This window comes from Pithys albifrons, chromosome 10, assembly GCF_047495875.1.
Source record: "Pithys albifrons albifrons isolate INPA30051 chromosome 10, PitAlb_v1, whole genome shotgun sequence".
NCBI lineage: Eukaryota > Metazoa > Chordata > Aves > Passeriformes > Thamnophilidae > Pithys > Pithys albifrons.
Genome location: NC_092467.1, coordinates 21,751,202 through 21,765,438, shown reverse-complemented (window position 1 = coordinate 21,765,438; position 14,237 = coordinate 21,751,202). Strand labels below are relative to the sequence as shown.

General features: G+C 38.0%; 1 protein-coding gene across 1 annotated transcript in view; it reads right to left on the bottom strand.

The window, feature by feature from the left end:
* The window catches only part of PIGK (phosphatidylinositol glycan anchor biosynthesis class K), a 67,926-nt gene that overhangs the window by 45,169 nt on the left and 8,520 nt on the right, over nucleotides 1-14,237 (bottom strand). Inside the window, exons 7-9 of the mRNA XM_071564731.1 lie at nucleotides 13,953-14,070; nucleotides 13,088-13,198; nucleotides 7,460-7,632 (exon numbers count right to left, since the gene is read on the bottom strand). Of these exons, the coding sequence (XP_071420832.1) occupies nucleotides 7,460-7,632; nucleotides 13,088-13,198; nucleotides 13,953-14,070 (402 nt within the window). The remainder of the gene's footprint in view (nucleotides 1-7,459; nucleotides 7,633-13,087; nucleotides 13,199-13,952; nucleotides 14,071-14,237) is intronic.

The window sequence follows — 14,237 nt, the reverse complement described above, 5'->3', positions numbered from 1 at the left end:
TGCTCAGCAAGCCATCTGTAAATTCAGTGCTCTATGTGATCAGAATTGCCTTTTGTAATCTCCTTTAGTTTTTTTTCCATCCTTTGATGCAATTGTGACTTTCTTGCTCCACTCCTAGCAGAAATTCCCACTGGTCTATTCAAAGAGCTAACTGGATAGAAAAGAGATGCCTAGCAATAATGCAATGCCTTTTTTTGGAGTTCAGCTCTTCTTTCACAACATACATTTCACTTCTTTGCTACAGAACTAGGGCCCTCAGTATGCCTACAGGGCAGCATAACTTCCCTGAGTGTAGCAGAGCCTTCAGAAATAAGCAGTGCAGGGAAACATCTCACTATCTTCCAGACCATCACACAGCTTTACCAAAACCAACCACAAAGCTTCAGGGTCTTGTATTTAAGTAATCAATTTAATAACTCTACTATAAGGACTTTCATCCGCCAAACACCTGACTTGAGAAAAGCTTCCTATTGGAAGGACTGGAAGCTGTAGACAGAGATCAGTAGCCACTGATATATAAATATGTTGTGAAGGCAGACTGTCCCTTTCTCTCCAACAGCTTTGGGCAAGACAGGAATTTTCAGTGGCAGAAATTTCCCACCATCTGGAAGGTTATCCCTCATGCACTGAAAAAAAATCATGTGTAAGCTTTTTCACAATATCAAAACAAGAAAAGACTAAGAGCATTTTCATATGCCTTAATATCATATAAAACAAAAAGGAGTAATGTTGCTTAAGCCTCAAAGACTTAATAGCTACGTGTCCAGACTAATTTCTGGGACATAAGGCATGTTAATGTGTGCTTGTCCACTAAATTCCAAAGACCCATAATCACTCCTTCCAGATCCCTATTTGCTCTTTGCCCTCAGTTTTTTCTGTTTCCTAGAAATCACACAAGAAGTGTATCCTAACAAACATCAGCAGCAGTTCGGGTACTTCTGACAGGAAATAAATAGCAGTAACAGAGTTTTATTGAAATTCTCATGTTATCTCAAAGTGCTGAAAACATGCCAAAATCACATGAAAATATCTCCTGGTCAGACTTATGCCAAATATTACAGCTGTTTGCAGTATTCTTCAGGAACATACAGTACACAGCTGTAGAATTACCTCTAAGAACAGACATTAATTTGTATCTAGCACCTGGGCAGCAAAGCAAGGAGACCTCCACATAAATAACACTAGAAAGACTAACAAGTACTTCAGGAAACTGCAATTATAAAGCAGCCCACTCCACTGCAAAAATAATAGCAGGTAAAGATCACACAGAAGAGGTGAAGAAGAAATAATAAAATAAGAATGTTACATAGGAAAGGTGAAAAAAGGAGTGGATAAAGGAAAAATAAAACCTTGACTGAACATCCTGTAATTTCTTGGTATTTTCAAGCTATCTAGATGATGTTAAAATGTATTGGATATACTTAAGACTTCCCACTAAATCTGCCATGCAACCATTGTAGGCATTGCCTGTCCATTGCCTGACACAATGATGTGCCCAAGTCAACTGGCATGTCTAAGTCACTTATAAAGAACATGTAACTTCTGGATTTGATTCAAAAGCTGAAGTTAATAAAAATATTTCCATTGACTTGCATGTGCTTCATAGCACCACTACAGACCAAGAGGTTTCTTTGCTGTCAAAGTCTGTTAAAATTATACATATGAATAACTATATAAAGGTTCAGTAAAGTAGCCTCGTACTGAAAATGTGAAATGATACAAGCACAACCTGGTACTAATAGTCAAAGGTTTCTCATAGAAGAGAAATGCAGGATGCCATGCAAAGCAAAACTTTAGCGGAAGAGGCAAAAATTATTGAAGAGCAAAGAAAACCTGACCCAAGAGTTATAGTTTTGAAACAAAACCTTTTTTTTCTAGCAAAAAGCATGGTCAAAGAAATACTTTCAGAGGAACAAGTAATATATTGCTCAAAGCTGCTTTTTGAAATATCTTGCTAAACAGGGACCATAATTAGAAAGCATAACACCTTAGTGTACTTAAAGTCTTCTCAGTATCATTTATACCTGCAGTTTCTTTTGATATTGTCAGTCATCCTTATTTATTTTATCTTGATGTTACACTAATGAGATTGTACCCTCCTATATAATTATTCCTTCTATACCCTTCATACTAATTTTTAGTTGCGTTACCTTGAAAAGTTCTTTTACACTAACAGCTATAGGAGTGTGTGTGTATGTGCACATGTATACATTGATTTACCTATAGGCAAGAAAAGAAACTCCAAATATATTTACAAAATACTTTAGGAAATACAGCAATAATATTTAACAGCAAGTATTAGTTCACCCATCTTCTTTCATTACTTGTAGGCTATCAAAACACACCTGACTCACAAAATCCACACTTACCATTAAAGCAGAAGAAATTAGAGGACATTAGAGTCATTACAGGAAAATACAGTACATGTGTAATTGATTAATGTGCTTCATGTAATAAATTATGAAACCCATCCAAAATGATTCTGGAAGAACAACGCTACCCAGAATTAACAGCTTCTTAATCCCACTGGCAACTTCAGTCCTGATGAGTAGAGGCTTGCTAACTTTTAAATCCTTTTCCTATTTTTACATTACTCTGAAACACAGTTACATCTCCACAAGGTTGCTGTCCAGCAGGAAAAGTGGAAAATAAGACGAAGCTCTCCCGTTATCCCCGCCAATGTGCACAACCCGCACGCCCAGCCCGTTCTCCCCGTGCCCGCCCGCCCCGCGGGGCGGTGCTGCCACCTGCGGGCGGTGCTGCCACCTGCCGGCCGTGCTGCCACCTGCGGGCGGTGCTGCCACCTGCCGGCCGTGCTGCCACCTGCCGGCCGTGCTGCCACCTGCCGGCCCCCTAAGAGGGACTAACACAGCCTAAACTACCAATCTGAGCCACCTGAGGCTGAATGGGGATTGCGGAACAAACCCAGCCCTTCGCATTTTGAGGAAAGCCCACTGAGCTAAAAAGCATCTACTTGCCAAACAAACAAATTATCTATTGGTTCATAAAGTGTATTTAGGAACACACAACAGCAGCTTTATTTATTAGACACACCAAACTGAAAATAGCTGGTGGAAAAAAACAAAGGGCAGGAAAGAGGCAGGGAAAAAAACACTAACACACACAAAAAATAGACTGAGAGAAACATTAGCTAGTAAAATACTGCAAATGAACCAATAATTGCTCATAATTATCCTGTTACACAAGCATCCTTTGTAACCTAAGTGGCCAATTTATTTATTTTTAGGAAAACAATCACCACCAGTAGTACCACAATTCTTCATTACAGAAGTATTAAATACAAAGCCTAAGTCTCAAAGCAATGAAACTAGGATAGTTTTATATGATGCTGTCTTTAATTCACTTCTTACAACCCTCAAGGGAAATATTCATTCCAATTTTTACCATCACTTTCTGCTGATACAGATCTTTTCTTCATGACAAGAACTTCAAAGAAGAAAGTGTTCCAACTGGCTACAGAGTTACAATCCAAGTTTATGAAACACACTCGTAATTTGTTACACATTCTAAACTCTGTAAGGCTCCTCCTCCTCATTCTCCAAAGATGCAGGACTTCTTTCACTCCTTAATATGGACTCTGTACTTCCATGGGGATTTAGGCAAAACATAACCAGCTGAAGCCCCAGAACCCCTAGACTGTCAGATTTTCTGCTAAAATTGGGAGCTACAGACTCAGTCAGGACTCGGGCAGCTGCAGAACAAGCCCTCTGAAGTGAGCACAGCTTAGATTGAAACCACTTATAAAAAAAGGAAAGAGCAGAGGAACCTTCTCTTTACTTTTTAAAGCTTTTACTTGCAAATATTCGCCTACCACTACGTGGATAGAAAAAAGTCTCTTCTCTTGGTTAATTAGTAGTTTTTCTTTGAGCGAGTCTAAGCCCAAGCCAGAAGGAAACTTCAAAGGCCTCACTTGTCAAACATCACGGCATGTGCTCAACATGGAGCTGCCAGTTCTGATCTGGTTGCACAGTTATAGCTCATGTTGGGCTTGGGAGTGGATCTGTATTACCAAGTAATTGCTAAGCAATTGTGTAACAAAGGAACAAACTTCTATTGAAAACATTTGGCAAAGTCACAGCAGGGGGCAAGATGAGAACTTGAACAGTCTGTCAGCAGTACAATCCTGATACATGTTCATGCCTCACATGACAGCACCTTCTTCACCCATAATCTGTGTAATCAGTGGTTTATCTCTGTTTGTTTGGTTTTTAATGCCCTTATCCCCACACATGTCACCTGCAGCTTTAAAACAAACAAATCAAATCTAACACAGACTACTTAAGATGGTTGTCAGAATTGAGGTCTGGATTTCATTTTCTGGTTATGCTTGTAAACACAAATATTCTGTAGCATTCTACTGCCACCATGTTATGGGTTTAGCCAAGTAGGCCAAAAAATTAGGCTTTAAAGTTCAGATTAGGCCTGAAATTGTCAGCTGACTTGAGCTGGGCTGAGCTAGCTAACAGCTGACTTCTTCCAGCCAATAATATTGTATTCCATACCATACTACATCATCTCAAAGGGTGTAAAATCCAGTGTGTGGGAGTGGCTTGGGTAAGCTGCTTCACAGCTGTGGTGCCAGCAAGACATTCTGCTGTCCAGGAGGGATGGGGAGGCCCAAGCCCAGAGCACCGGCTTAACATCATGTTATCTGAGGGAAGTAAAATGTTTGTTCTTAGCTTTTCTCTCTGCTTAAGTCTGTCTCTGAAGAACCAACTTCTCTAGAATGATTTGTAGTTAAAATGGTAGAATTTGTGTTTACTGGGAAGTGGGAAGTTATTTCTTGTTATACATAACTTGTGTAAGTGTGTGTTATATTGTAGTATCCTCTTAATTCTCTCTTTTCTGTATAAATACATGTAGTTAGTTCCAGCATAAACCTGGTTCTGAGGGGTTTTTTCCTCTCTCCCTCTTCTTTTCCCCTTAGCTGGTTGGGGGGAGGAGGAACCCTTTTCACTCTGTCTTGGACAGTTGGCGTTTTGCCAGCTCAACCCAGGACACACCAGTATGCAAAAGGAAAAGAAAAAGGTATCAAGCCTAACATTGTGGGAAGAATACAAAAAAGATAACATGATTCATAAAGGAATGAAGTCTTGAGACTATACCAAATATTAAACAAATAAATCTGCACACTCAGTAACCAATGTAATACATTACATTCGTGGTCTACCATATACTTCTTGGTAAATACCTCTTAAAATCCCTAAACGGTCCAAGTTCAATACTACATGATTTTTCCTTCTTCATGAAGGCTTTTAAAACAATGTCGGGCGTGAACAAGGTTAGCCGTAATTATTTTGGAAGGATTATTTCATTTGTACTAAGATTGTTTTAGTTCTCACCCAATGATACCAAAAAGAATAAACCATGCTGCACCAGCCCCATCTTTCCCCAGCTTTTTGACATTGGTGTCAAACACCACTGCGCTCCCAAATGGCACAGAATGGTTTAACACTGAGAAGGTTAAGAACATGCACTCACATTCTTTCATTCAGGGGTCATTCTTACATTAATTTGGAACAATCAGTGGTAGTACCTATTTAAAAGTCACATAATTTGTGTTCTGTCTTCTAAACACTCTCAGAAATAGATGTAATATTTATAATATTCTTTAAAACCAGAGTAAGTAGTTCCTTTAGATTAGACCCTCCAAAAATGCATTTCTAAAAAGCATTAACATTTTTAATTCATAAATTCACTTCAAGCTGTAATTCTTAAATTTTTTGTAGCTAAACAGAGCTGTTTAAGGAATTTATTAAGCACTCCACATCACTATCTATAAAGCCATACTGCAACTTTTCAGCACTTTTACAAACACCATACTTGCTTCTCCATTATTGTCTATAAACTCTTTCAAAGTGGTAACAAGAAACCAAGAACTGAGTGGTTTTTTTGAAAATTGTATCTGAATTAGCACAATGAATAACTTGCACTACAAAACCACTTAAAAATTGTCACACACATTACGGACATGAGGCAGTTCCATCAGTATTCTATCCATTGTGTGCTCCAGTTCCCAGGCGTACATGTTCCCTAAGACTCTCCCCAGCTAAAGGAGAGCTACTCAGCTATTAAAGCAGCATGTCCCTATCCCTTCCAATTTCACAAACTTAAGTACAATTGCTATGATAACATAATAGAGCATTCATTAAATATGAGGATATTTCACAAAGATAATATTCCTCTCTGCATGACTGCCCATTTCTCAACATTGCATCCATGTGTCCAATCCAGCAGTGTCAGATAACAAAAAACCCCATAGCTACTGACACCAAACTAACACCAAAATAAAAGCTGAAAATCCCAGTCAGTCATCTCCTGCCTCAGAACAGTAACATCATCCAAAATCTATTTCTCCTTTTAATCATCTACAAATTAGAAACCCTCATAGGTAATTTTTCATCATGCTTTTTAACTAGAAAAATGTCTGTTACTTGCCAAAAGATTTTTTTTTCTTGAGTGAACAACAAATTTACTGTCACTAGGTACCGTTCTACACTGAGGAGTCACAAAATTAAAACTATATATGGTATGTACTAATGCACGTGATCCAGACAAAAAACCAGTATGAAAATAAAATATGAAATGCACTAAACCTGGTAGGGTATTTATAATTATGAGGACAAGAGTTACTGATATCTTTAAAATAAATAAAACTGCTATCCACTAGCTTGTTAATTTGAGGAATACTAAATGGCAAGGTAGACAATAATTTACATAAATATATACAGCACACTCTTTCAGTCCTTTGTTTTTCCACTCCTACAAGGCAGTATCGTGAAACATAACAGAGGCAAGAGAAATGGAAATACAATGCTAAATACAAGCTACAGAACAAGTACATCTTCCTTACCATGTTCCCAATAGGTGGCAACAGAATCCCAAAAATACAAAGAAGTTTATACATCTTTATTCATCCACAAAGTAACAGAAGCCCCATTACAACTTCTATTGATGAACTTCCACCAGCAATTTTAATCAAATGCATCACTGCATCTCAGCAATGGAAATTCTCAGGACAGTATAATGTCAAAAGCCAGAGAATTCACAGAACAGAAACAAAGCATTAATTAAAAAGCTAGTTGTTATCAAACAACTAACAACTAACCCATGGTTTATACTTGGAGCTTACCTGAGGGAGTAAACTATCACAAGCTGGAATTTACAATAAAATGTTTCTGAGCATTAAAGAAGAAATGTTAAGGAAAAAAGAATTCTAGACTAATTCTTCTGTTGTTGACATCCACACTTTGGTCGTAAGCAGCATTTATTTACTAGCCTGAATAAAGGGGTGGGGACTTTTAAACAGCTGAAAAACCCCAACTTTATCACAGTAGTAGGTCTGACAGGAAACAAGAGTTCTTTTTCCTTGACAGTTATAGGACTGTTTTAGTTTTATGGCACAGAGCTATACAAATCAAGTCGAATGACTACTTACTCGCTTTCCAAACCAGCCAAGTCACGGTTCAAAGAAACTGTCTCTGTTGTAATCTCCACCTTTCTCACACTGCCAAAAAAGTCTGTTATCAGAACATTCTGAGGGTCTCGCTGAAAGAGATCAGTTCGATGCCCAGGCGTGGAAACACACAAACTTTTTGGACAGACCTGAAACTGAAAACCAAGATGGACAATCACATCCTGTCCTTCACTCATCAGCAGTCTCTACTTACATCTTCCAAAATGAAATTGCTATAAAAAGAAAGATAAAATACACACGTAACTTGCATTAATGTCAATGTGAGCTCCATAGCTGAAAAAAGTGATTGAACAAAAATTTTTAAATGTATAAACATCTTGATTATACATTTCAGAAAACCATCATCCTCACAATAATTATATTTGAGTAAATTTCAGTGAGTATAGAAATGCTTCTGTGAAAGTCAACCATCAATTGTATCTAACCAATAAATGCACAAATGTATTTCTGAATGTTAGATGCAGTAATGCTGCTATAACCTTCCAAAAGTCACAAGTGAGCACAAATTCTTCATACTTAGCAAAGGGAAACAAGCTTTGATATGTAGCTATGTTAAAGGCTTCATAAAGAAGCAGGAAGCTGCATTTTGATCGAAAAGAAAAAAATCCATCAGTCGTGTTTCCATTTTATAGACTGCAAATTAATGCAGAATTAGGATCTTCAAAAATCAAAGGTGCCTCATGTACATTAAGTTCACAGAGACATCTTGTGAAACCTAAAAATTAGCTTTACACCTTATTATTCATTATACCCTTGTATTTTGTCTATATATATTAGATCCCCTATATCCAGCACCCACTTCAACACCAGGGAGACACAAACAGTACTAACAAACTTTTCACTGGCTCAATTCTATACAAAGAACCATTTGCAGAAAATAAAATGACGTAACAGTAACAGATTTGTTGTAGCATTTAGACTGGATAGCCTGCCTCTTAAGGAACAGAATTGTTATGCCCCCAGCAGATACTCAAGGCAATACCAATGCATTTTGGACACAATGCCATTTTGCACAAGTCCCACCACACTCACCACAAAAGTCTCAAATATTTCGCATTTAGAGAGCTTCCTTATTTCAACAAATTTTGAAATGTACATAACACCGTATCATAAATAGTAACTGGTTTGTATTTTTGTTAATAATGCTACAAAGTTTAAAGCAGCCTAAGGCTTTCTCTAGGCTCTGATGAGCATGGAAAGCTGCGTTCATGTCTCAGTCATCCGTGAGATTCAAAACTCACAACCAAACCACAACTGCCAGGCAGAGGCTCTAGAGCACATGTTGCTGTCCATTCAATGGGCTCACAGGTAGCCCACAGACCACCTGGTAACAGTGCAGGTTATGTGAGTTCTTGTATATTCCAGCAACACAGAACATGTAATACAACAGATTTCACATACAGGACCAAGAAGGATACTCTCCAATGGATGCTCATCTTCCTTAAATTCTCCAAGTGATTTTCACAAACAGATCCATCAGTCACAGAATCTAGAGCTCATATACCTAAATAACCTCATGGGTCAGCTCTTACAAGGTTGCATTCTTATGACGGTAACACAGGTCCTAATTAGCTCCAGGCAAATGCAACTTCAATTATTTCAGATTATGACTGACAAAACCTGTGAGCTTCAGGTCAAACTTCCCAGCAGAAATTTTGTGCTCAGCCTCACACAAAATGCATGGGCTTTTGATGCTCCTTCTCTTTGGACACTAGAGCCCTACGTTAAAAAGGTTTCCCAGAGAGGAAACAATCCTCATAGAGGACAGATTCTATCTCCTCATTCCTCCCTTCTGCTCTATTAACGGTCACTCTTCTATAGCTTGCCTGTTTGGTCTAAGCCTGTAAGCATACAGCATTAAGCTGCTTGTCCAGAGAGACTTCAGCTCACTTTCACCTTTACATGAAGCACCCAGGCACACACACACTGAGCTCTTTTCTAGTGATTCCCAACTCTCCTGCTGGCAGAGTATCACACGGCTGCTAAAGAAAAGACAGGGGCAAATCCAATCTTTGTTACCCGCCCTGTGAAGTGAAAATGAACTAGACTCATCAGCATCATGCTTCCCATACAAAGCCCCTTGTCAATGCACACATAAACCCTCTAAAGTTTCGTTTTCACCAAAATGCTATCAATTTTCTCCAGCTCTGCTCCAAGTAAGGGCACAAACATAAAAACTAAGTCCCTGAAGTGAACAGTAAAAGATACATATTCGTTTTAATCCCACTATTTAAAGCATAAATTATACCATTAAGTCTCTCTGCCAAGCTCTTGAGAGTATACATGTCCCAAAACTGCATCAGCACTGAAAGTGGGAAACTGACACAGCACCCAACCAATCCTAACCTGTCCCACAACAATCTACCATCGTAACATGTTGGTATCAATCTTGAATGAAAATGTGCAACGGCAGTGGGAAGACTTCAGTGTTAAAAATCTAACAGTGTGAGAAAAGGATGACTGCAGAGAATTTACACCACAGTAAACTAACACTAATAATTGAGGTCTTCTAACAACGAAAAGGCAAGCACTGTCTAAATGAAACAATTTAATCCTGTATACATTTTTCCAATTTTTTTAAAATAATATGCTATTCAAATAGAGCTAAACAATTCCCCCAACATGGGAACTTTGTTATCTTGACTTTTCTTATTAGCTATTTTGTGAAAAATGACATCTCATTTAGAAATTTATTTGAATCTGTTTTTAAAAGTTCAAACATGTGACATTTCAATTTAGTCTTTACTTTTGGGGAATTGTGATCAAACCTAAAGTCAGTCATTTGCACAGCTTTATGCTATCCCTTAGCAACACAGATGGAGCAGGTGGGGAGTAGGTGGAGTGGATTGTGAAAAAAGATGTCTCATTCTTTGCAGGAATGCAATATCAAATCTTAGGTGGATGTGAAGAGAAGCTGTTTCAAGAGTGGTTAGAGAAAAGTAAAGAGCTGATGGGATAGAAGCAGTGTAAGAAATACACAGTACTTCTAAAAGAGGAGACATTTGACATATCAGAAGCTCAAACAACTAAACATCAGTTTTAATAATTTTAAATGTAGTTTGCAAGAAACTTAAGTTATCCTGAGCTTGGAAATCATTAATTTAAAACATTAAAAGAAAAAAAATCAGATTTGGATAAGCAGTATGTGTTTATTCTTAAACCAGCTAACACTAGCAGTGCATTCCAGTGCCAAAGTATCCCCTACAACTGTTGGCAAAAAAATAGGCTTATATCCTTACCCTGGACTAACCATATGTCATTTTGGAACTCTTAGATGAAGCCCTGAAAAGCATCAACTCAAAGTCAAGTGGTCACGTTTACTGAAACGTGTGCAGTTCATGTTTCAGTGCATGATCACTGCATAATCTGGGCTGGAAAGGACCTTAAAGATCATCTAGTTCCACATCCCTGCCATGACCAGGGACACCTCCCACTTGACTGGGTTGCTCAGAGCCCCATCCAAGCTGCCCTTGAACAAATCATCACAAATCAGGATATAGTTGGGTCCATTCTCTTTTACTCCCAGAGCGAGAATTCAGCAGATTGATGTATGATAAAATTACTTGTGATGCCGTGAATGACCCTTCCCCCAAAAACAGGACTTCGAGCCACGTTAGTGTAGGGTAAGATAAAAAGTAAAGGTCCTTTAATAACACAGGGCCTACAGCCCACAGGAATACAGGATGACATGCATGTATGTGTCTTAGTTCTTGTTTCTATGGCTTTTATAATAAGATCCCTCCAATCATTGCTTTACACATTTCTCAGTCCAGCCCCAGTCCCACCCCTGGTCCAACCCCCTGGAATTGGGTCTGGGGTCGTCAGGACCCTCTGTCTTCATCAGCTCTTCTTCCTCAGGCACACAAAGGTCTCTTGGAGTTCATCCAATTCTGGCTTCTGGGTCACTCTGACCTATGTTTATGTTTCATTCTGTAGGCCTTCTGATATCCTTCAGCTCTTTACCTTGGAAAGGAGTCTAAACAAGATTAATTAACTAAAGGAATTTGGGCTCCCTGTTCTGGGACAGGGGTAGTGATAGAAAGGCATTAAACTTAAACTGTTAGAAATATTAACCCTCTAAAAATCTACAACTACTGTGTTCCTAAAATCTACAAAATGTGAAAATCAGAACAAAAACCCTTTCGGCATCACTTGCATGATGTAAGGAATTAAACCAGTATGGGATAACTTCCCTCAGCTCTTCCTGACTATTTGGCATATAAGCAAAAACAAAAATACAATTAGGTATCTTCTCCAAAGAGTTCAAAAGGTAAACTACTTGGCCAGCTAACAAACTTCTACACTTTCCAGCGACCAGATTAACATTCTCCTGGCTAGACCAGCTATACCCCTTGCCAGATTGTATCTTATACAGTAGAAAGTGCTGTTCCCTTTTATGACCTTTTTTAATTAATACAAATTCATTTTCTGGTTTACAGTGCTATTTGAATGAATAGGCTGGAAGAAGATACTGAATCAATAAAGAACTTGCATGTTCTTCTTTACCAAGATTTATTCTAAAGTTATCTGTATCCCATAATCAGAAGGTATTAAATTATAGGACAGAATTTCATTCCCTTGGAAGTAAAAGAACCTTGAATCTTAGTCGCTGAATCAACTCTGTATCAACATAAAATCCGTCAAGTGTGTGTGTGTTTTTAGAGAGCATTCTACCACACATGCAGCAGCCAGGCTAACACTGTTCTCTGTAGACAGAGGGTGGCATAAAACTTTTGGGCAGCTGCTCCTTTTACAGAAATCCATCAAAGATAGTGTGCTCTGTTAAGTGGTGGCTCTCAGATCACTGACACAACACATCAGAAGTTTCAGCTACAGGGTACCAAAGTACAATGTATGACTACAAAGAAACCAGTATTGGAACAGGTATAAGGGGTTAATAAAGTAAATAAAATACATTTACTTTTTACGTTATCTCAACAGTGTATACATCAAACTGTTACAGAGCCATTTTCATAAATTTTGTCATAGGTTATCTGGCTAGTTTCTTATTTTCCTTTAGCCTCATACATGAAATCTAAAATAACATTTACCTAAGATATAATTAAGTCCAAACACTGATGGATTTGGACATATCTTGGTCTGGAGTCTAAGCAGATACATAGATAAATTAATCTCTGCCAGCATTTGTGATCACACAGTTAGAATTTTAACTGTTAGATCATCTTTCCAAACCAACACAAATGCCTGCCTTTCATAACTGCAAAATGTCTGCTATTTGTTAAACTGGTTTTAGAAGCTTCCCACAATCATTTTTCACACACAAATATTTCATTCTACTGAAATAAATATTTAATGAATACTTTATTAATTTTTCAATGAAAAAACAAAATCTGGCTAATTCTGGTTACTTTTTCCTGTAGCCAGAAAACCACTTTCACAAGGACAATCCTTGAAGTGTTATACAACTACATTTAACAATGGCAAAATAAAAGCCCTTTCCCCAAAGCTGCTTCCAAGAGAAACAGCAGGAGCATAAAAAGCATTTGGAGAACCCTACAGACAAAATAGATTAGTTTTGAAACTGTTAAAGTCATTAGCATATTCATGAATGTTGAGTATTCTACTTACTAGATCATTCATATTTGTCTGACTGGCTGGATGAATTTCTTCCAAGAACTCCAGTACATAGAATGTGTATCTGTCCATAAGATGAACACCAATCCCAAGGTCAGGTTGATGCTTAAAAACAACACACAACAGTTACTGGGCACTTGCAGGAGAGAACTCAATGTAACTGCATGTTAATAAAGTATAATTATTTTGTTCTTAGGCATATTATACAAAGAAAATTATTAGCTGTGAAGAAACATATTGCTGATAAGCTGAATAACATAGTTTATTTATAAACTGTATCTTGGTAATATCTGTATTTTCCACAAAGCAGGGAACCCTTCTTCTTAATAGCCCAGCACAAACTTGTGGGCTGCCCTGAGCTGCTTAGGACTTTGAAAACAGGGTTAGGAGAGCCAACATGTCTTACAGCAGTGCAAGGGTTCAGGTAACCCTGACCTGCTGGTTTTGGTCTAGCTAAGATCTCTCCTATTGCTCCTTCTGTAATTCAGCTGGGATATAATTACAGCAGGTGAAAAGTGGTGCTTTGGTTTGGTTTACATCGTGTGTAATAAGTCCTAGCTTGAATATTCCTTGCATACATCTCTCAGCAGTCTTCCTTATAAGATTTCTTCCTACCCTAGGGAATGCATAAGGTGGCCAGCAAGCTCAGAAATCCCTTGTTAATCTGGTTCTTTCGGACAGCACACATAAACTAGAGGGGAAAGTACACTTACAAAGTTTGTGAAAAGCACACTTCGTAACTAAATACCATGTATATTCAGCACTTAGAAGGGAATTTTTTGGTTAAAAGTCAATAGGAACTGTGCTTTTAAGTCAATCATTCTGAAAAGTGGATTCAGTGTCACAGAAATCTACTTACTGATAAAGAATCTTCTCCTACTTGGCTGCTAGCCAAGGCCATTATATTAGGTGAATAAAACCGTTCATACATGGATGCTCCTTGACAAGTATCAATAATAAACAACAATTCATTGTACCTGAAAGAAATAAAACAGCCTCTTTACCCATTTCTACTTAAACAACATATACATACTTTGCTTTTTAGTTACAGGACAGCTGCTAGGAACCTAAGGAACAGGAGAGTTCATAGTGACTGGTTTCAAGGTGTGAGTTTAGTCAAAGCAATACATTGAGCAGTTCTAAC